At 38.1% G+C, this 24,290-nt stretch overlaps 1 protein-coding gene and 1 pseudogene across 1 annotated transcript in view; one reads left to right on the top strand and one right to left on the bottom strand.

The window, feature by feature from the left end:
- AKAIN1 (A-kinase anchor inhibitor 1) overlaps positions 1-9,011 on the top strand; it is a 75,812-nt gene extending 66,801 nt beyond the window's left edge. Inside the window, exon 2 of the mRNA XM_054587440.1 lies at positions 7,365-9,011. Coding sequence (XP_054443415.1) covers positions 7,365-7,558 — 194 coding nt within the window. The 3' untranslated portion in view covers positions 7,559-9,011. The remainder of the gene's footprint in view (positions 1-7,364) is intronic.
- Positions 9,012-9,531: 520 nt separating this feature from the next.
- Positions 9,532-23,960, bottom strand: LOC129081737 (60S ribosomal protein L13-like; annotated as a pseudogene).
- Between the last annotated feature and the right edge of the window lie 330 nt (positions 23,961-24,290).

Consider the following 24,290-nt stretch of genomic DNA (forward strand, 5'->3'; position numbering starts at 1 on the left):
TTTTTTTTCAAAATTACCTTTGCTCTTTTTGGTCAAAATACTCAAATTTGATTTCTAGACTAAAATGATCCTTTCCTTTTGCAGTTTTATTGGGACTATTCCTTACAGGTTTCCTAAACATAATGCATTGCAGCCCAATTACATGGAATAAGTTACAGTTAAATTGTCATCTTAAGGAATGCAATAGCTGTACAAGGTTAAAACTTTCTAGGTCACTGTGAGTCAGCACATCACATGCCTGTCCTGTCTCTTGAGGCCAAGGATACAATTCCCTTTTTTCTCCCATTGGCTTTCCCAAATTTCATCTGTCTTTCAAGGCCTGCTCCAAATCCTACATTGCCCCACCTTGATTACATAATTCTCCTCAGACTTCTCCAGTTACCCTGTGTGGCACACATTTGATAATACACTGCAGAAATACTCTCAGAAAAAGACCCACTCCCTCCCGGCCTCCCAGGCCTGCACTGTCAGGGCTGGCCTAATTTCCACAGCGTCATCTCCATTCTGCCCTTCCCACTCCTCCATCGGGCCCCCAGCCAACCAGGCTGCCTTGTTCCCCACAGGGGCCTGCTCCTTCACACTTCAGGGGACAAGGTTCAATCTTCCCTTCCTGCTCCCACCACCTTCTTTTTATTGATGGGTGCCTCATTAACTCTTAAGTCCCCTGCCTGGGCTTCCTTCCCTGATTCCCATATTGGATTAGTTCTTGAGGTGTGCTCCCTGTGCCCCCTCTATGACGTGCCATGGCTCAAAATTATATACCTGTTTGATCATTTAACATATGACTCTTCCATTCATTTGTAAACTCTAATAAGGCAGGACCCATGACTGTTTTGCTCAATATTTTCATATCTAATACCCAGCCCAGTGTTTGTTACACAGTGAATGCTCTGTAAATCTTTTATGAATGAATGCACGAATGAATGAAGTACTTTGGCCTGGTGGTGTATGTAACTCTCCACTGTACCCTGCATATGGATGCTCAATAAATATCTTTCTGGTTCCTCTCACCTCATTCTACACAAGATTTTTATGAACACTCTGTGGAGTTTACGAGAGTAGCATGCCACATTCTGAAATGATGGCCTGGTGATTCTTAATGCCCTGTACCTGATTGGATAGTTGGTGGCGGTAATAGTGGGGCATCACTCAAATGTAACTCAGGTGTGTCTGATATCTGTTAATACCTGCCTTGCCTTCTGAATCTCAAACCTACTTTTTGGAAACCCTAAAGTGCTGCTTCTGACTTGGCTATGGTACATGGGGATACAGCATGGCTTGGTGGATTTACTAGCAAGCTGAAAACTCAGAGGATGTGACTTTCTGTTACTCGGAAGTCACACAAGCCAAGTTACACAACTTGAGCTTGTTCGGTGGCAAAGCAGGGCAAACGGGATGGCTTCATTCGCTATTGGTGTAGATGAATGAGATCTAACATCTGGTCCTTCATGAAAAATTCCTGTAGTTACAGAACTGGAAAATAGACTATCATTCCATTAATTAAGAGACCAGAATTAGTTCTTGTTCTCCGTGTTCCATAGGCTAGTCATTGATGAATGATAATACTGTCTTATAGTCTCAAGCAATCTGAGGGGAAGATAAAAAGTATGCTCCAGGGTTACCATCAGCAGCACTGTGAATTGGAGAGTGTGGGCAGGCAGTGGTGGCCGAACCCTATCCTGCCCTGCTAGGGACATCTGCAACCTGCATATCTAGTTACCCAGTAGGGAGAGACAAGTGATAGAGACAGTGGTTATGAAAAAAACCTCTGCCACATTATCTGCGTGATTGAGGGAAAAATTGCTAACTGGATTTTGCCTCACAGTGGAACACTGATATTTTCTAAAACCTTCCTCACAAGAATGCAATAGGGTTAATGTACTAGAGGCAAATGGCACTTAAGATCTTAGGGGAAAAACAATGCAAATTTTTATCAGGAGGATCTTCCTGTGGTCAATAGACGCATGATTTTAATAGATATAAATAAGGAATTAAGACCAATTATTAACCACATTGCATTTGAGTTCCTCAGACACTTTCTAATGGGGGAGGTGAAAATGGCACATGGAACAGCAGGTTTTGAGGGAGGGTGGAGAGCGCAGAGCTCAGGGAAGTCTGTGGAAGGCTGGCCCCCAGGGGGTGGGCTGGGTGTCACAGGGAAGCATGACCACAGGGATGCCTGACTGTGTGCGGTGCTGGGAGGGGAAGGAGAGTAATGATTCGAGGTAGAAAGACACTGAACGCAAACTTAGTTACATAACATTCGTGACTTCAATGTATCTATACCGGGTATTTAGAGAATAAAGCTAATTAAATCTATTTATCATCTTTTGTGAAATACCAAAATGATCTTGTGAATGCTAATTAGGCTGGAGGATGCTTGCATCATTTAAAACTAGGCAATTGGCCACCTACAGCAAGCATGTAAGCAATTTATTAATTTCAAATAAACATAGTACATATAAGTAGATAGCAAAACTCAGGATTTTTGTGGCTTCTACCTTCTGTCCGGCTGTTACTCACTTTTGCACACTGTACATTAAGGGCTTCCACCAGGATGTTCTCAAATAGGGTGGGAGGTGGCGGTGGGTGGGGAAGGGGAAAGTGGTGGCAGGAAAGTGGAGACAAATGTATTTGAACAATAAAAAAAAAAAATAAACAAACAAAAGCCAAATACCCTTTCCTTTCAAGTGAATGCCATAGGAGCAACACTCGGTTATACAGTGGGCGAAGCCAATCCTGTGAATGCCCAATCTGCCCACAGTGCCTTGGGGACAGTTGGGACTTGGGGCTTCCTCCTCTGAAGTAGCTGTGTTCTTACCTCTAATCCAACCTCTCAGGCCACAGCTGTCTGGTCCAGCATGAGCCACAGACATTCAATCTGTGGCTGGCCTAGGAGGTAGCCTGGCATGAAAGTGCTGTTTTTCAGGAATAATGGTGGTATGCTGTGTCTTTCAGGTTTTTTTTCAGGAATTTCAACTGAAGGTTTGGCAAGAGTCTAGCAGTTGCAAACAGACCCTTAGCTGAAACACCCTGAGGCAGAAGGAAGTGTTTAAGTTCATGAAGGACTATACAAGTCATGAATAAACAGAAACAAGTGCAAGTAAATGCCATGAAGTCAGAGAGACTTCGGAAAAAAGTATTGTTATATGGTAGTGCCTGATTGAGAGTTGAAACTCTCTAATGGCAGAGAATAATCTAGATAATCTGATTAGTAGAGTTATATTGGATTATTCCAATTACTGAATTGTAATATGAGACTCAGCCAAATGTTTCTATTATAACTGCCTATGACACATGTATCCCCATAGTAACTGCCCCAAAAGAGAGTATCTTTCCTTGCATATCAAAGAGCCTAACACACAGTAAGTATCTATGGTTTACATAGCATTTTTCTTTCAGTTTTATTGAGATATAATTGACATATATCACTGTAAAAGTTTGTGTTCAACACAATGACTTAAATACATTGTGACATGATTACTACAAGTTTAGTTAACATCCATTACCTCATACAGATACAAGAAAAAATAATTTTTTCCCGTGATGAGAGCTTTTGTGATTTATTCCCTTAGCGACTTTAAATATGCTATATGGCAGTGTTAATTATAGTCATCATGTTGTATTTTAATTTACAGTACTTATTTATCTTGAACATGGGTATCTTTTGACCTCCTTTATCCAGTTCCTCCATTCTGCATCACCTACCTCTGGTAACCACAAGTCTTATCTCTTTTTCTATGAGGCTTTGTTTAGATTTCACATTTACTTGAGATCATACAGTATTTGTCTTTTTCTGTCTTAGTCATTTCACTTAGCATAATGTCCTCAAGGTGCATCCATGTTGTTAAAAATGGCAGAATTTCCTTATTTCTATGGCTGCATAGTAGTATTCCACTGTTATTAAATACCATTTTTAAAAATCCATTCATGTAATGATAGACACTTAAGTTATTTCCATGTCTGGCTGTTGTAAATAATGCTTCCATGAATATGAGGGTGTAGATATATGTTCAAAATAGTTATTTTTTTCCTTCAGATAAATACCCAGAATAAAATTGTCAAATTGTATGCTATTTCTAATTGCATGTCCCCTGGATTGGGAATTGAACAAGTGACCCTCTGGTTTGCGGGCTGACACTCAATCCACTGAGCCACAGTAGTCAGGGCTCCTGTGCCCATTTTTAATTGGATTATTTATTTTTCTACTATTGAGTTTTCTAAGTTCTTTATATTTTTGAATATTAAAACTTTTTTTGTCCATTCTGTAGGTTTGCTGATAATTTTGCTGTTGATTCCTTTTGCTGTGAAGAAGATTTTTAGTTTTATGTAGTCCCATTTGTTTATTTTTGATTTTGTTGCTTGTGCTTTATGTATCATATATAAAAAACTGTTGCCAAGAGCTATGTCAGGGAGCTTTCTTCCTAGGCACTTTAAGGAGTTTTATGGATTCAGAACTTATAGTAAATCTTTAACCCATTTTGGGTTAATCTTTGTGAGTGATATAAAATATAGATTCAGTTTCATTCTTTTACATATGCATTCTCAATTGAGTATTCTTGGCTCTCTTGTCAAATATTAGTCACTATGTATGCTTTGATTTATTTTTGGGCTCTTGGTTCTGTTCCTTTGGTTTATGTATCTGTTTTAATGCCAGTACAATACTATTTAGATTAATGTAGCTTTATAATATATTGCAGCTTGAAATCAGCAAGTGTGATGCCTCCTGCTTTCTCAAGACTGCTTTGACTATTCAGGGTCTTTAGTGGTTTTGTATATATATTTTTTTGTTTGTTTTTATTGTCTACGTGCTCTAGCTGGCTTTTACCATCAACTTCACTCCCCGCCCCCACTCCGTTCCAACTAGTTGTCTTCTTTTTGTCCCTCACCCTCCACTGCACATAGATATTCATGACTGAGGATAAAGCAGTAATGAGAATAGTGAGGGTTAAACCAACCTTGCAAATCACCAAAGAGATCTGCTGGAATAGCTTGGCACAGAATGACTTTGACTTTCTAATCAATTTATCTTCATAATGGATGAATAAGGACATGACAATTTAAATATTGGGCCACAGCTAAATTAAAAGTAGATTTTCTTTTCTTTATCATTAAGGAATCAGCTTATTCTTATCTCTACGTTCTTCCTTCCTCCATCCAAAGACAGAAAAATCACAGTATTATAGGGTCTTTTAGAATTAAAGCATAATCTGGCTTGGCAGAAGTACTCTTTCCAAGAGCAACCATGAACATATTGGACTTTGTCCACACACTTATGCTGTCCAGTGATGCACAGAGCTCTCTGAGGATCAGATTAGACCTGTTGCAAGTACATTCCCTCCCTTTTCAGTTGAGGATTCACCCTTGCATGGAAGAAATTTTTAAAAATACTTAATTGCTTCTTTGTTTTAGTAGGACATATAGTTGTCCAGCTTGATACTATATTTTCTAGCCTCTCATATGGCTAGGTGTGATACCACATGACTCAGTCTCCCTCAATAGAATGTGAGCAGACTAATGTTTGCAATGTCTATGACAGCTCTTTAAAAGGAAATTGCTTGCCTTCCATTTTCTCTTTGGCTGTCTTCCAGCCCCAAATGGCATAGTAGTTAATCAGCTGCATTCATAGTAGGAAATGGCAGAACAGTAAGATGGAAGGAAATAGAGCCCTTAGGTAACCTAATGGAGCACAACCACCTATATACTGGAGTACCTCTGAGCTGTTACATGAGAGAGCAATAAATACCCCCCCTATGGTGAGCTGCTCTAGTTTTGAGTTTCTTTGTTACAACAGCCTAACTCTATACCCCCAAAATATGCAATGGTAGATACCAAGTGCTCAGGAACTACACTAAGTGCTGAATAGTTGCTATGTCACTTACTTCTATAGCAACCAGACTAAAATAGGTACCACTTTCCTCTTTTACAGAGGTGCCAGCAGGATTGGAGAGGCAAGGTGACTTGCCCGAGACCACATGGCTTTAAGTGGCAGAAAGAACGAACTCAGATCTGAAGTATTTTAAAATACTCATTCTTTATTGTTGTGTCTCTTAATATGACTGTTCATTCTTTTTGTACAGAGAATATTTAAAGTATTCTTCTCTACTGCTTTAAAGTTTCAGTCTGTTATACATTGTGCCTCTGGACTTCTCTGCTCAGTTTGGTACAGATTGAGGATTTTCTCCCACTATTTTTGGTGGGGGGAGCAAAACAACTATTGTTCTCTAGTGTTCAATAGATTCTTCCTGCCTTATTTATTAGATTGTAAATCCTTCAAGAGATTGTTCTAGTGACACAAGTGCTGAATAAGTGACAATTCCATGTCTAAAAGGGTAAGAGCTGTCTGGTTTTAGACCAACTCAATATTCTCTTATGTGCTTTTATTCTAATGGGTGTATAAATTCTCTTGTTCATGAATCAATTCTGGCGAAAACCACCCTTCCCTAATTTAAAGTGCATTTTCATGGTAGCAGCGTATTTAAATAGAGAAAACATCTGAAAAAATGATTTTGAGTAAGGAACGATGCTGATTTTATTTGTCACTATAAATATGAGCAGGTAGAATTTAAATTTTCACAGTTGCACTTTAGTCAAATCCTATATTCATGATCATTCTCCTGAGTCAGTAATGTTTGCTGCATAGTAGAAGAAAATCCAAAATAACACTGCCTTATAAGATATATTATTCTAACATGAAAGAGGCCTAGGCATGAGTAGCCAAGGACTGATATGATCTAACATGGTCATTGGAATCTCAGGCTCCTTCTAATTTTTTTCCCAAATCCACAAACATGGTTTCCATTCCGAAGGTCCCCTCATGGTTAGCAAGAGCCCCTATAATGACAACCACGTGTCAGAGCTGCAGGCAGCAAGAGAGGAGAGGGTAAAGGACCTTTATCTGCCTATTACCTTTTAAAAACCTTTTACAGAATTTTCACTAAACAAACTTCTGTCCATTGGTTAGAACTTACCTATACTTAGTTACCTCGCTCGCCACATAAAATTAAGGTTTTGCCTTGTTTTTAACTAAGGAAAAAGAGGAAGAATCAATATTGGGTAGATTGCATTGTCTTTTAATTAGAAAATCCCCACCATTCAAGACTATGTCTCATGACCATTCTTAGCATTTGACAGTCTGGGATAAGTTGGGCACATTAGTGGGGCAAACAAATACAGAACCTATTGGAAATGGAGAAGAGGAGGCAAGAGCAGTATGTGCTATGGAGTGCCCCTCCCAATTAATTGGGCCACCTAGCACGTTCTTATAGGCTCACCTTCCCTTTAACCTTTCTGACCTGCCCCGTCCTGTCACGATTCCTGAAATTAATTTTGTTGTTTTCACCTCCTTTCATATTTTTGTCTAGGTGAGAAAACTGGAAATGAGCCTGAAGAGGTGAGGTTGCAGAAAGCCAGCAAACAGATCGTGCAGAATGCCATCCTGCAAGCTGTGCGACAAGTCTCCCGGGAGAGTCAGCAGAGAGGAGAGAGAGACAGTGACAACCGGGGTGGTTTCCAGCTGGGCGTGGGGGAATTAACCAAGAAGCATGAAAAGAAGTAACACAGTGGATTTGGCGCTTGTCGTATGCTTCTCTTCCAGCCTTCCTCTTAGTATAGGATGCGTCACCAAAATGTTGCCACTAAAGCAAACCAAAGTGTCATTGGCTCCTAGCTGTAGAATGAATTCATACTAGCCCTTGGTTGAGAAACACTGTTTTCAAAAAGTGCATTAGATGATTCTGTTTATATTAATGCAGTGCCTCTGACACATTTTAGGGCAAAACAAGACACTGTAATTGCAAAAGGAGTTTTGCAGCACAGTTTATTTTTAAAGTTCTTTTTAACACAATAATTCTGTCTTGTTTATTTACTTCTGCCTTTTATGCATTCCTTCTGTGAATTTAACCAGCAGTTCCTTTTGCTGTAATACCGAGTACAGCACTGTGTTCATTATTGTTTTAAAAGACTTGCTGGAAAAGGGAAAGAATGAAGTTTCAGTCACTTTCAAATATGGAATTGAAGGTCAAATTAAGAAGAGGCAAAATCTAACACTGAATTTTATCAAGGCATATGTTTATATTACTTTTTAAAAAGGAGGAGTTTAGCTTTTTAAGGACTGTCTTTTAGTTTCAGTTGTTTAATAGTTGGTGTTTACTCTCTGTGAAGAAATCATTTGGAAATATTATAGATTCTTTTCATTTCAAAATTAAAATAAGACAAGTACATCTATACACATAAGTTGTCAATGACTCAGTTCTTTAGCAGCACCATCAATGGCCGTTAGAACTGTAGATCCATCCTTGAGACACACCGTGGTCTGATTCTGGGGTGCAGTGTCTTTGAAAAGATCTCTGGGGCCCATAAATGCTGTGTTGCCATCAGGCTATGCATTTGCACTAGTCCATTGCTAATAAGAACTTTCCTTTTCCCATTCACAAACTAGAACTATTTTTTTGAGATTATGAAAATCATATATATGTCAGAAATGAATAACAAAATGAAGAGACCATTTAAAAGAACTCTCTGAAGCATAAAAATACAGTGGGAACAATAAAGTGACAGTGTTGTGAATGCAGTTACAGAGATATATGTGTGTGTATGAATAAAGCTCTCTGTTTCAACACTATGACTTCTGCTTCATTTCCTTGTGGATAATGCAGATTTTTCTGGAGTCTTTAGAGTCCCATTTCTTGGGCTTCACGACAGTTATTGAGTTGGTGTTACTAAGCAAGGAGGAAGATTTTGACCTGTGTAATAAACCTTTTGGCTTCAGAGTATCAGTGGTTACATTTGATAGTTTTTTAAAAAGCCAAGTATTTGTATATAAAGTATGAATGATATTAAGATATATTTGTAAAATTCCAATGTTACTTTTTTTTTCAGAAAGGACTATTGATAATAATACTTAAGTGAATTATAAGCCTCTTATCAGTCTCTTATCAGCTCTGTTAGACTATCTCACACAACGCACACATGGAATAAATTCACAGGGAGAATGGCTGTGGGAGAAAGCAGAGGACATAAAATTTAAATACAATTTATTCATAAAAAATTTTTTTAAAAACTCATAACAATTAAAGAATGAGTTTAAATTGAGCTGATGGTATATCAGTTATGTGATATAATTGCATAGTGTAGAGAGTAGGAATGAAGATATTAAGTAAAATTATTCAGGAGTATTCATAAATAAAATATAAACCTAATGTTTGTAGTTTGCAAGTAATCTGGCGCTATGTCTACAAAGCCTTCTGGATATAACCAACCTTGGCTCTTGCTGTCATAGAGAAACACATAAATATGCTACCTTTATTCTCTTGTGTGCCTGTGCTAATACATTGGAGATCTTTGGAGACATCTGACTAACCTCTGTATCTAAATGTTATTTGTAAATAAAATATATCCAACTTTGAAATATGTTGGCATTTTAAGCATAAGTTTTTTATGTCCTACCATTATGGCTCATTCTATACATGGGATCTTACATTCGTACGGCACCCTGAGATGTCCTAAGGCTGTTTTCTGGATTCATAGATATCATGACCTAGGAAAGTGCTTCTTTAATGAACCATCACTGTAACTGTCTGAGGAAAGCTGGGGGATGATGGTTCCTGAGGCTGGAACAGAAAAGGACATTTGCTAAGAAGTGACCTTCAATCCCAGAAAGTAAAGATAAGTACATCTAGGAAGTTGAGTGTCTTTCATGATCTTTCTGAGATGGAAAGTCTAAAGCAGGAAATGGAGATAAAGTCTTGGAAGAAGAAAATTCAGCAACCCCTGAACTCAGTAAGTGCCATATTGACAGAATCCTAAGAAGCTCAGCCATAAAAACAAATACACCTGTTAAAATTTTACTTGTTTCTCAGTATAAAGATAAAGTTATTGGATTCTGAAGGGGCCCACAGAATGTTATTTGACATAGGATAAGGTGGGATTCCCCTGGTTGTCATAAACCAGCACACAGCATTTGGTTTTAGGAATTAGTGGGAACACTTATTTAATGTCTTCTATCTTCTTGATTTATGTGGTAAAGCACACATGGCCTCCCCATGAGGTGTTCATTTCTCACTTTCTATGCATCTCAGGTAGAACCGAAGAGAGAAATCCTCATACATTACTTTACTTTTGTGTAATTATCTACCCAGTGTGAACAGTATTGTAAAACAACTTACTGTTTTTTGGGCTTCATCCTTTCTTCTTTTCTTTTCTCTCTCTCTTTGAGCTACCAGTCTTCCCTTATAGTGGGATTTCAGGTTATGAATCAATCAATCAGCCATTTAAAAATAATCATTGAATTTATGCCATCCAGAGTATTTTCAAAGATTTGGGTCTCTATGCAAAAACAACACAAAAAGAAGGAATTTTAAATTTATCCACTGCAGCAGCTATTGTAGTAAAATACAGTAGAGAATGAAATCTCTGAAAAATCTTTTAACTAGTTTTGTCATTATATTACTCAAACAGTAAAGACTAACACATGCCTGGAGAAAGTGGAAGCTACAATAATAATATCTCTCTTGAGGGTGAGAAAGTCTTCTGAAATTATTATTATGCATTACCTCATTTGTCTCATCACTACTACCTCACAATAAGATGCAGCCAGAAAGATCTCATTCTCCTGTTGCAGATGACGTCACACTGAGTCACAGAGAGAATGAGAACAGGGTGGGGTGAAAGGAGTTTACAGTTTTTCATATAAAATACAATAATACAATAATTAATAGATAATAATACAATAATAAACTATGTTTTGCATACTCACAACTGTAAATCTATATTTGCCTCATAGGTGGTGAAAAGTGAGTACTGCTGGGTAGAAGAACCCATGAATCACTGGTCTTGAACTCAGGGAACTTTGTGAATTATTGAGGGAGCTCAAGAACATAAATTCTAGGAATAGCTATATTAAGATGGAAGAATAAAACTGCCTACAGAATACCTTTCTGTGTAAGTAAGGTAACAAAAGCAGTCAAGAGCCAACAAAAATAATCATCTATAGAAAATGCTCCATTACCCAGTAAAAGTGAATGCTAAGGAAAAAAACAGGAGACTCCAGAGGAAACAAACTGGAAGATCACAGCAGAGCATGGCAGTCCACTCCTCTTCCTCCTCCTCCTCAGAAGCCACAGAGGTGAGCCCACAGAGTCCTGACCAAGGCCTGGAGAAAGACAAATGAGTGGGTGGTTTTATCATTTGTCTTTTGGCTACAGTGTAATAATGGGAATGACTATTGGGAAGAAATAGATGAAATAGGACTGGGGCTTCTCTCAGAAGTAACAGGCTCCTCTCACAGAAATGAAGAAAGACAAAAGAATGACAGAAAGTCCATATTTAAAAAATCTCCTCATCATATTCTAAGGAAAAGGACACAGAATGCTCAAAAGCAATATCCCCAGAATAAAGGAGTAATTCCTTAAACTTCTAGGCTGAGAGTGAGTCACTTACAAAGGTGTAACTTCAGGCTGGCATACGACTACTTCAAGACAACATCCCATATGCTAACATAAGGGGGAAAAAAGGCTACAACATAGGTCTGAAGGAAGGAAAGTGTGAAGTAAGGGTATTACTCCTGGCCAAGATGCCACTCAAGAATAAAGGTAAGGAATAAAAACAATAAGTCTTAAGGGTTACCAGTACTCAAGAGCCTTCCTTGAAAAAAACCTGCTTGACCATGAACTTTAGCTCACCTAAATAAAAATAAAGAATGTAGGAATGGGGAAGCTGTAGCAAAAGGACTGGTAAGGAGCAGTGCCTTCGGTTAAATATAAAGTGAATATTCCTTAAGTCTGAAATTAGGCTAAAGAATGTAAGTCGGTATAGCTTGACAATATAAACATATAACTGAAGAAAATCAGGAGGTGGGGCAAGGGAAATAACATTATGCAATTGACTTCTTCTGTTAGAGAAAAGGGACATGGTATGATCTTGAGCTGAGCGACCTAGTTAAAAACCCCCAAGGATACTAACCTCTTAATGGATTTCATAGTCCCTTTTCTTAACCTTAGAGGAGTGTATGAGAAAATAATGTAATAAAGATTTGTTTAAAGTTTAACCATTCCTTTAGTTTCCACTTAATTTTTCCTTTCACTAAGTTAAAAATAAATTGTCAATATATATAATCTGTATATAGTTTTAATATAGAATCCCTGATACCTTACATGATCATTATTCACTTATTCTTTTGATAAAGCTGACGAGGAAGACCTTTGCACCACTTGAAGACCCAGGGTGACGTTCTATTGAGAAAAGTGATTCCTTTGAGTATTAGACTTGGGCCACAGATGGCCCACAGCCTGAGTGAAGGGAAAAAAAAAATCTTTATTCCTATAGTGCTTTTCAATTTTTAAAGCAAGCGACTGTTGTACAGTAGATCCCCTCCCACTTGATTTCTACTCAACCAATTAATCAGTGCTTTCCCCACAAGCCTGAACCTGATGTCTAAGAATCGATTCTCTTGCATACACTTGCGCTAATGCTCCACTGAGTTAGATGTGTAGCCACTGTTGGTGGCCATCCATATGCTTTAGCATTTGCCATTTCCCTGTACACAGATGGCTTCTTACTGCAAATACACGTCACTTTAGGCCTGTGTTCTTTTTCTGGCTATAGCTGTGTGCTCAGTCCACATAACCGGTGGGCTGGAAGCACCAGGGGGCTGGAAGCACCAGGGGGCTGAATCCCCAAGCGTAACTCTCTAATGATGATTAATGGAAGTTGGTGCTTAAGTACTCCAGCCCCAGCCCCAGCCTCTCAGGTGGATTCCCTGCAGCATGGTCCACAGGCTCCCAGCGGTAGCCAGCCTTATGAGTCCCAGGTGTGCATACCCCTGTCCTTCTCACTTCACCCTCTTCCTACTGGTATTCCCTAGGGTAAGCTCCCAAATGAGCTATTTTCACTTATATCCTTGTGTCCAGGTCTACTTCTCAGTGAATCAAACTTAAGACACTAGTATTACAGTTATTTCTTATCAAGGAAATCTGGGGTTACTAATGATGCGCGTTGTTGCAGGGAAACTGGATGCATCTCTCTGCAGAGGCAGGCAGCCCCAGACAGACGCTAAGCAGCAGGGGGCCTTTCAGAACCAATCCCCAGCATAATAGACTGTAAGTCCATTAAAAATCAGATGTGTAGTGTGTTCAATTTTATTACAGATATGTTGGTTGTCTTGAGATTGATTTATCTCAGTTCTGTTTTCTATGTTGGCTGATATATAACCACTGGATCCATATAAGTATCAAATAAATAGGCACTAGGGGCTGTTCTGTCGATGGAAAGTGGTTGAGAAATATTGCCAGATGATACAATTTATGAATCCAAAGATATTTAACAAACAGGAAACAAATTTTAATTCCAATAATTTTAGATTTTAACAGTACCTTCTTGGATAAAATTAATTTTGGGGTACAAATCTTGGGAGAAAGTGATTGTGTTGCAACCTTTCAAGGCCTGACGTGTTCCTGGGATTCGTGCAGACAGAAGAATTATTCACGGAACCATTGGGATGTCTGACATACCCTTATTCAAGGATGGACAATCCATGCACGCTGCAAGCTGCGTGTCACACTGTATGTTACCTGCCCCCTGCTTGGCACCCAGTGTGGCCCTTGCACTCTACCAGCAGGATGTCCCTACTCCTAATATACTGGCAACAGACAAAGCCAGCAGGGCGCCAACAGACTTATGTAACAGAGCTTCATCCCACGCATGTGAGCCCACTCAAGACTATGGGAACTATTTACGGACCCAGACTCAAGAACACTACTTATCAGGCCCACTCTCAGGGTTATGGGAAACTGCTTCCCTTAGTTGCCCAGACATCTGAGTGAGGAAGCCAGATGGCCTCTCTTTACCTTACAGTGATCATTTAAAATTTATTTACAGTTTTGCTTATGCTTTACAAATAAGGGTTGTCCTTTGAACACTGGGGAAATTAATAAATGGCTATGATTTGCTTCTAGTTTTTAAAAAGTTCAAAATTCATGGAAAAAGGCAGTATTTTCAAGTCAAAAGAGCAGTATCTGTCAGTCAGGTGAGCTAAGTTTCAGCTCCAGGTGCACTTGCTAAAAACACCCTATGCTGGCCCCTCACGTTTGTCACAAAATGGAATTATATATTTAATTTTTACGTTTTTTTGTTTAACTTCTGCTTCTACAGCTAAACTGTAGGTTTATGAAAGCAGGTCATGTGTTTGTCTTGTTTGACCTGTAAACTAATACTTTATCAGCATAGAGCAAGCGCCCATTCATTACCTGTGGAATAAATGAGTAAATTACCTGCATGGATGACGTTAACAAGCTTCTTAGTTTTTCTCTTTGTTTCCTCACCTGTAAAACAAAAGTTGGCTAAGATGATCACTAAGCTTCTTTCTAGTTTTAAAATTGAGTCTATGTATTTTGTATTTTTATTGAAGTTTCACCTAAGTGTACAGCATGATGAATTTTTATGTATATATGTAGCCAAATTACTACCACCAGATTGATAAAGAACATTTCCAGCACCCTAGCCTGTTTCCTTAGGCCCCTGACAGTTGATACCTCCTGAAACTAATTCTGACCTGTATAATCATAGATTTGTTTTTCTTATTTTTGAACGACATATAAATGGAATCATATAGTATACTTTTTGGGCATTTTTCCCTCAACATGTTGTCTGTGAGATTTACTCATGTTGATGCAAATAATGAGAAATTGTTCTTATATTTGCTGTGTATTACAGTGTATAAACATGCTACTTCTTATCCATGTGGCTAGAATTCCCCCTCAGTTTTGGCTAATACAAATAAAGCTGCTATAAATATTCTTGTACAAGCTTTTAGACGGGTATATGCCATCTCCCTTGTGTAAATACCCAGGAGTGGAATTCCTGGGTCATAGTGTACACATGTTTACTCGATTGGATTCTGTCAAGGAGGTTTCCAATGTGGAAGTACTGATTTCTCCTCCTACTATAAATGTATGAGGATGCTAATGGAGACATGTCTTTGAGACCTCCTTCTAAAGGGACTTTTTTCCTTAGCATTATGAAATTACAGGAAATTTCACTTTGTCTTTCAAACTCCTTGGTTTCCCCAACCTCCTACTTGTAGTGCCAAAATCCAGCAAGAGTCCTTTGGGGGAAAAACTGGCCTCATTTTGAGTACTTCAAGTTTTTATTCATCCCATCTGACTGCTGGAATCCTTGCTGATTTCATTTTCCTTGAGTCTTCACCCCCTATCAGCCAAGAGCTCTCCTCCCTCTCATAAGAAAATAGTTGGCAATAGGCATCTCAGTCTGGGAAGACTTCTCCTAATCTGGAATTCCAATTAATTTAGTTCGTGTTGCAACCATGCCACTCTGCTGTATTTAAAGTATGCTTTTTGTAATTTACCCACTCTTTTCTTGTGTTCGTGTGTGTTTAGTTTAGTTTTTATTAAAGTATAATTGCCATATAATATATTAGTTTCAGGTGTACGACACAGTGATTTGACATTTATATTCCTTATGATGGGATCACCACAATAAGATGAGTGAACATCTGTCACCATACAAAGTTATTACCATAATATTAACTATATTCCCATAATATTGACTGTTCATTAATTACATCCCTGTGACCTTTTTTAATAACTGGAGGGTTGTACCTCTTAGCCCCCTTCATCTTTTTTGCCCATTCCTGTCCCCTATGGTAACCATCAGTTTGTTCTCTGTATCTATGTTTGTCTCTATTTTGTTTTGTTTGTATTGTTTTTGTTTTATTTTTAGATTTCACACATAAGTGAAATCATGGTATTTGGTCTTTCTTATTTCGCTTGACATCTTACCCTCTAGGTCCATTTATGTTGTTGCAAATGGCAAAATTTCATCCCTTTTTATGGCTGAGTAATATTCCATTGTGTGTGTTTGTATACAGACATACATAAAATCATATCTTCTTTATCCACTCATCTATCAATGGACACAGGTTGCTTCCACATCTTGGCTATTGTATATATAATGCTACAATGAACGTGGGGGGGTGAATACTTTTTGAATCAGTGTTTTTGTTTTCTTTGGATAAATACACAGAAGTGGAATTGCTGGTTGCATGGTAATTCTATTTTTAATTTTTGGAGGGTCTTCCACACTGACTTAATTTTTTGAGGGTTTTTCATAGTGGCTGCACTAATTCACAATCCCACTACCAGTATGTGAGGGTTCTCTTGCCTCCACATCCCTGCCAACACCTGTTACTTGTTGACTTTTTTGATAAAGGCCCATTCTGATAGGCGTGGAGTGATATTTCATTGTGGTTTTGAGTTTCATTTCCTTGATGATTAGTGCTGTTGAGCATCTTTTCATATGTTTGTTGGCCATCTGTATATTTTCTTTGAAGAAATGCCTGTTCAGGTCCTTTGCCCTTTTTTGTAATTGAATTGTTTTTTTCTTGTCTTCTTTAAAAAGATTTTATTTATTTATTTTAGAGAAAGAGGGGGAAAGAATTATCATGTGTGCTTGCCTCTCATGTGTCCCCAAATGGGGACCTGCTTGCAACCCAGGCATGTGCCCTGACTGGGAATTGAACTAGCAACCCTTCGGTTCATAGGCCAGTGCTCAGTCACTGAGTCACACCAACCAGGGCGTTTTTCTTTTTACGTTGAGTTATTTCCACTCGTTTTTCTAGTTGCTGCAGTGGGAGCATTGAGCTATATCTTTCCCAGAAGCAGAAATCCTCTGATTCTATGAATTATTAATCTAGACATGTTGGTCCTAGTGATATCGTACCAGTTATAAATCACATTTATGATATTGGGATCAAATGTAATAATGAAACCCCAATTTTCACTTTCAATTTTTTTAGAATTGTAACATTGGATGCAGCATGGAGTGATTACTTTGCTGATGTACTTTCTGATATACATCTGTTTGCAATGAGGAAATTTTGATAGGATTATAGTACCTTAAAATTATGCTTGAGGTGGGTAATAAAGGAATCCAATGCTATTAGCTAACAACTCTTTTCATTTCTTGTCATTTTTGTCCAACTTTCCACAAATCCTCTTGTACTCCTTTACAAAATTCTCTTTTCTACCTCCTCCAAGCTTCTGCCTCATCACCATCTCTTAACAATTTTAAATCTCACCATGAATGGAGAATAGGTGAGAAAGAGAATGAAAAAGAAAGGAGGCTAAAGTGAATCAGGAAAAGAGTAAGGCTTATGCTCACTGTATGAATATGCATACATGTGCATGTCTGCACATAAATGCATGTGTGTTTTTGTGTTAGTGGAATGTGTATGTTAACTTAGGATAAAATTAATTATTTTTGGTCCTGATTTTAAAAGTAGTCCTATTTTGTAAGAAAAATGCACATGAGTATTAAACAGAAATAATTTGCATAAAAAGTAGGTACTTTCACTCTTTTCAAACACTGGTGCTCTGTGGCATCAGGACAATTAAATGTAGTCCTAAGTATATGACCTCCTGATTTCCTGAAAACTTGCCAGCCAAACTTCCAAAGAGATTTGAATTGAGTGATATACTCAAGAGTCTTGTTATTATTTTAGAAAAACCAAACAAGGCATAACAAAAACCCCATGCAGCAAAAATACTCTCCATTATCTTTGTAAAATAGTTTTCCTTTTGGGGTGGTCTGATATCCTAATTTTCTCAACTTATTTTTATTTTTATTAAATTAAAAGTTCATTGAAAGTTAGAGTTCATGCTGAAATGATATAATTATTGAACTATTATAAATCATGCTGTGGCTATTTGTTCAAAACTAATTATATTTGTGACCTTAAGCAAATGAATTTATCTTTCTGATGCTGTTTTTATTATTTCTGAGAGGCTGATTATACCAGTTCCACTTACTATTAGTCATGTTTGTATGTGATTGCTGCCTGAATGCCGATGTCATTAAATTCAGTCCTGGGAGGGTCAGGGGCCCCAAGAACTAAATGAATGGGAAGCTCTCAAAGCAAGTGTATCAGTGCCAAGGTGATTATGTGGTTTCTTAACCTAGTAAAGTAAACCTAGTAAAACAGGCAGGATAAGCATTTTTCCCTAGACCAGTAGAAGGCTTATGTATCCTGCTGTACACTTGCTTTCTGTGTGTGTGTGTGTGTGTGTGTGTGTGTGTGTGTGTGTGTGTGTGTATGCCTTAAGCCTCTCTTCATTCTTTCTTGGCTTTCAAGGGGAGAGGTAAACCTTAGCAAGGTATTTTCATATGATGTGCATGAGAAGGTAAGGATCTTTAAAAGTAAACAAAATTTTCCTCCATACAATTTTATTTATACTACCCATAAAATCTACACCCAGTCTCTTGAAAGCTACACCCCATGGTTAATGACCTAACTATATATCTATGAAGATTTTGTTTTGTCCTTGACCCACAAGAAAAGAATTACTCAGAGGTGGAGTGAAAAGAAGTGCCTCGCACTCCATCTAGAGGGCGAAGTGTGCTATTAACATTACTTCACATGGTTAGTTCAGGAAAATATGTGAATGAATATGCTTAGTTAGAAAAGTGCAAGTATCACACAAATTCATTCAGTTGAGAAACTATGAGACTAGGACCTGTGTGAAAATCCTAACGTGAAAGATGGTTTTAAGATGAAGGAAAAGGAAGGGAGGTAAAATATTATTTATGCAAAAGCATATACTGTAAAGTAGAAACCAATAGATTTGGTATGATAGATACAAGGTGGTGGAGGGCAGGAACAGTTCCATGGATAAAATAATATTTCAATGGAAATCTTCATGAACTAGAGACATGGGATAAAATGAAAAAAAATATTGTTTAAATAAGCTTTGCAAGTTACTATATTTTTTCAAATTTAAAAAAAATAGATTTTTCATTTAGCAAAAATATTTTATAAATTGTTACTTTCCTCTACCTGTTCAGTTTCATCTCTTGCTCCTTTCTACCTAACACTTTATGCTCTTGCTCTAAAATACTTGTAGTTCCTCTCACTTCACACTTTTTGTCTGTGATCATGCAGTCTCCTCTGCCTAGAACACTTCCCCTACTTCTTTTATCTTGGGATCTCTTGTTTACTTTTAAGAATCAGCTCAAGCATCTTATTTTCCTGGAAGTTTTTCTCATACTTCTGCACCTTCATTCATTCAACCAATGAAACTGATCTAAACATGTTCTTCATTGTGCCTGAAGCTCCCAGGCCATCTTATTATCTACCACATATCCTTGCAATTGTCTACTGATATCTTCCCTGCTAGATGATAAATCCTTCTATAACAGAGAACATGTCTTAATCATTCTATACGGCACTCGAATAGGGTTTGTTCTCAGTAAATGTGGAACTGAGTTGTACTTTCAGAGTTTCCAATGTATATTCTGAGCTGTGCTGTGTTTTAGGGGTGGAGCCCAGATGAAGGGAGACCCTGCTCAGTGTGGCCTTTGTTTATTTTGCACATGTGATGTAATGGGTGAGCAAATATTATTATCTGTAATTATAATGGCCTTTGGCAGCCACTAAGAGGTATATGAGGACTAAGATTTACATTACCTTGTGACACAAACTACTAATGTCGAAGGGGTATTCGACAGCAGTCCATACCTCAAGTCAATGAATTGGAGAACTCTCAGGAAAAATGCCCAATGTTTATATCTGTTGTAAAGATAAATAATCACTTTTATGTATTATTACAGTTGAGGGAGAGCAGACTCCGATTCTTTAGCAGTCACATAAGGTTAAAGGGATCCTAAGATCTTACAATGATTTTGCTTTGTATCATTTCCAGTAATGTCAGCCTTTCCTGTATTGTTCATACCTATTCCCATCTATTCCATTATCATTAAAAATCACCTCTCAAATGTACTGAAAACATTACTGAACCAAGGGGAAGAACATGACTTCTGAGCACAACGCAAAAACTGCTCAGGAGAGTCTCAATTGTGATTTATAATAAGACGCCTCAAGACAGAAACCAATCAAAGGCCAAATTAAAATGAATTTGTTCGATCTTTTAGAAAAACTATACCTGCACACCCAAGATAAAAGCTACTTGCCATTTCCAAATGATATGTTTCCAAGATCTTGGATGTCCCTTGATTTGTTTTCTCTATCTAATTGAGAACTTAAGATAGTGGTTTAAATAACTTATTTAAACCTAAGGGGCATAATGAAAATTCTGCTACCAAGAAATCAGTTTGAAAAGATGAAGAGAGGTTTTGGAAAACAGGGATATGAATACTGTTAGAAAAGTATTAATTAATAAGCTTAATTTTTCTGATGCATTATCATTATTATTTTAAAATACTTTAGCCTACCTAGGTGTATGCCATTCCCCTATCATAGGGTACTACTCTCGCTTCTAGTTTTTTCTTAGTCTTCAGCTTTCTAGTCTTTTCATCTAAGTGCTCTTGTGACTTCTAATAATTATAATAAAATAGCTACAGAATCCATGAAAGCAGTGACTGTGACTGCTTTGTCTGGCTCGCTGTGTGTAGTCAATATATATTTTTTGGGTGAATAAACAAATTAATAGAAACTTCAGCAAATCGATGAATTGTATTTATTATGTATCAAAATCCAAGGTTGGTTTATTACATGTACAAAACAAGTCCTTATCTTTCTATAAAGTGTGTTTCACAGTATGCCCATTTATCAGTTTGGGAAGTTAAGATGTAGAGAGGTTAAGTAACTTGCCTGAAGCCATCCTAAATAAATGGTGAGCTCAGAATCTAAAGTAAATCACCTTGCTCTTTGCAAACTGTGACCACAGCCTTTTGTGGTGAGCCACGTGGTGGAGCAGGAAGCACCAGGGGAGTGGTTAGAAAACAAGCTCCTAATTCTTCCCTCTACTGAGCAGCTGAGAGGCCTCACTTGTCCAAGGGTAGGGTGACAACCTCCTCCCTGTCTCTTTGCCAGATTATTGTCCGGATTAGATTTAGATCAAGGTGATTATAAAATATCTGGCAAAGAAGGGTATTTTTGAAATGCTAGGTAAACAGAGATGTGGGAGTTGGCAGTTTACACAGGGTAAACTCCTTTTTTCAGAACTGAGGAACCTGAGGGAAGCGCAGGGGAGCTGCAGATTTCCCCGCAAGTCTTGGTCGGAGCCCAGGGCCCTGCGAGTGGGATGTGGGAAGAAGAGGAATCCCTTTGTTTTTTAAGTAGAGAGATTGGTATATGCAGAATCTACCGCACATGTATAGATTATAAAAAGTAAATTAGCCTTAGAAGGTCTTGATGAATACTATAAAGTATTTTGTTAATAAGACTTAAAAAGTATATTAGAATTTAAATGTGATTAGAGGATTTTTTAGGTATAGAATGATACTGTCTGCTAAAGCTTATTCCTTTTGTGCTGTATCTGGAACATATTTCAGGGTTCCTTCCAAATATGGAATAAAGTTAAAAGGTTTCTCTCATCTAATTAAGGACGCAGGATTACTGAACAGAATTATAAAGGAGCTGATTTCTCTCTACCTCTTAACCCTTGTCCTCCTGCTTCTTTTTATAAGTGAATTAACATGCAATTTAAGTGGAATGAATTATAACCCACCAGGATATATACTTTAGTAGCTCCTGGAATGAAAACTAATAGGAAAATAAGCTTAACTGAATCTCAGTTTGCCTTAAAATTCAGTCTGAAATTGGGTTTTGAATCATTTTAATTTAATGTGGAAGTTCCAGAGTTCAAAACTATGATGTATTTTGGTTTTAACTGTTTTTGTATTTAGTAAAAATCTGACACATTTTTATACCATGAGATTTACTTGTAGCAAAAGTGATGATATTGACTATAATACTTTATAATTAACCATGTCTAATCATAAAATACTGGAACTGAAGGGGGCTTTCAGAATAGTATTTCTCAAGAATTCTGCAGAAGCCTGGTCTGTAAGATACTTTGGAAAACAAACAAATCAAACAAATAAATAAACATTCTTGCTCTCTGTGCAATCAAGTTGAGAAACACTGCATGCCATAGCTCACTCTCAGAAACTGACAATGCCCACGGACTTACTAAAAACTGAGAAGTTCTGCAGTGAAACCTACTGATCCTTGTTAAACTATCTCTGCAGTATGTTTCACCATGAAACTTTTCTAGCCAAACAGCTGTTAGTGACTTGTAAGGAAAATACTTTGGGATATTTAGTCCCTAATCAAGTGACTTGCCCACAGCCTCACAAACTCAAGGATTTTGATTCCTAATATATTACAGCTACCTGATATTCTTACTGAAAAGAAAAGAAAATGTGAATGTTAAGGCCTATTTTTAGGGAACATATGCTTGGTAACTAGTGATTGCTTTAAAAAAATATTCACAAACTCTTTAATAAACTGTTCTAAAGTAAGAGGTCTGTCCAGAAAAAGTCCATCCATTGTTAATACAAGTTTGCAAGACATCAGTGTAACCTGGCAGCCAAAGATAGTGGACTGGAATGTGCATATGTGAACAATGATGACTTCACTGTACTAGTCAGTGGGGGCAGTAGACACTGTTGAGTGAGCATGTGTATTGTGTGGCCCTCTAATTCAAAATGACTGAGTGAATAAAACAACGAATCTATATCAAATTTTGTGTTAAGCTTGAACATTCCGCCACAGAAACTATTCAGGTGATTCAGAAGGCCGCAGCTATGGGCAACTGGTGATTGGCAGCTTCAGCACAACAGTGCACTGCTTATGTATCATGTCTCCTGCATAATTTTTTGGTGAAACATCAAGTCACCCTGTGACTTCTGGTTTTTCCCCAAACTAAAATCACTTTTGAAAGGGAAGAGATTTCAGAACTTTTATGAGATTCAGGAAAATAGGAAGGGGCAGCAGATAGCAATTGGGAGACCTGCGTGGGGTCCCCAGGTCCCTACTTTGATGGGGACTGAGGTGTCATTGTCCTGTGTACAATGTTTCTTGTATCTTGTATTTTCTTCAATAAATGTCTCTATTTTTCATAGTACATGGCTGGATACCTTCTGGATAGAGCTCATATTGCTGGTTATTGGTATCAAGTTCATCACTCTGTAATGACTACTTTTTAAAACTGGAGACACTTGCCAATTTTAATCTAATATCTATTTAAATTTGTTTTGGTTTCTTAAAGATTGTTCATACCGTGGTTCTGTAAACACATATTCAAGTTTCACAATATGAGTCTTCTGGTGTGGATATTTAAAATCCTTGGAAGCAACAAGTTACTCTGATACAATTACCTTCTATATCTTGGTTTCTTGATTCTTCCTTCCCCTTTAACCCTTGTTTTGCCTTTTCCAATTCTTTCCTTTCTTAAAGAAAAAATAATATTAGTTTTGTTTCAGTTTATTATCAATTCTATAAAACCACATTAATGGTGCCTAATATATAGTACTTAAATATTAGCTTTTGGCACGTTATATAAAAACATTAAATATTTAAATACTTTTGCTCATGAGATGCCTATAATTTGAATTTAACCTTGTAGTGTTTCTAAACTTCACTCTGCAAAATAAATTTATATATTTGGATTAATTTGTTTTTTTTTAAAAACTGTAAGTAGCCAACAGCACTTTAGTTTTTCAACATCCTGTTCTTCAGCCTCCTTGGCTCTTTTGCCCCGATGCCAAAGAGCCGGGCATCAGCGCGGGCCCCGGGAAGGCTGGAGAACCGCGTACCTCCTCTCCCTCCTCTGTGATGACCCTGGCTTTCTCCTTATAAGACATTCTGTATGGGCATGGCTGGTCCTATCAGCTGCGTGGCCGCTTGAGTTCTTCAGCAGAATTGTCTCCCTCCTTGGGGTAGGAGGGCTTCCTAGGGAACTGTGTGAGCTCGGAGCTGTATTCCTTCAGCCCACGCAGGTGGGCCTGCGAGGACTGGTGCACTTATCCCGCCTCCTCTCATCCATGGAATTGCCGACGGCCTAGACAGCCTTTTTGCGGATGTCGGTCTCCCCGTACTCCTCCTCCAAGCTGAAGCTCAAGCCGGCTCACCCTTCGGTGTGGTACCTTACTGTCCGGCACTTCAGTATGGGACAGATCGGTCCTGACGCAAGGGGATGTGTCATGCTTTGGCTTGCTGGGCCATTTTCTGCCCCCACTGGTTAACGCACGTGGCAAGGCCAAGCGCCACTGCCAGTCCCTGAGGAAGTGGGCGTTAGGACCAGGCCACTTTGCCTGGGCTCCATGGCTGCTGCCTACAGGCCTTCTCGGAAGGCGAAGGGCCGATTTCTGATTCTTTTTAACATGCTAGTGTCCTCACTCCCCAATGGATAGGAACATTAATATAATGCTGAATAAATATCACCTGTGTTAAAAATAGAAAATATTCGTTGTATAAGTAGTAGTAGATTCATACCTGGGATACCTGTGAAATTCTTAAGTCAAAGCTTCCCCCA

This window comes from Pteronotus mesoamericanus, unplaced genomic scaffold, assembly GCF_021234165.1.
Source record: "Pteronotus mesoamericanus isolate MK-2021 breed Mesoamerican mustached bat unplaced genomic scaffold, CSHL_Meso_final scaffold_118, whole genome shotgun sequence".
Classification (NCBI taxonomy): Eukaryota; Metazoa; Chordata; class Mammalia; order Chiroptera; family Mormoopidae; genus Pteronotus; species Pteronotus mesoamericanus.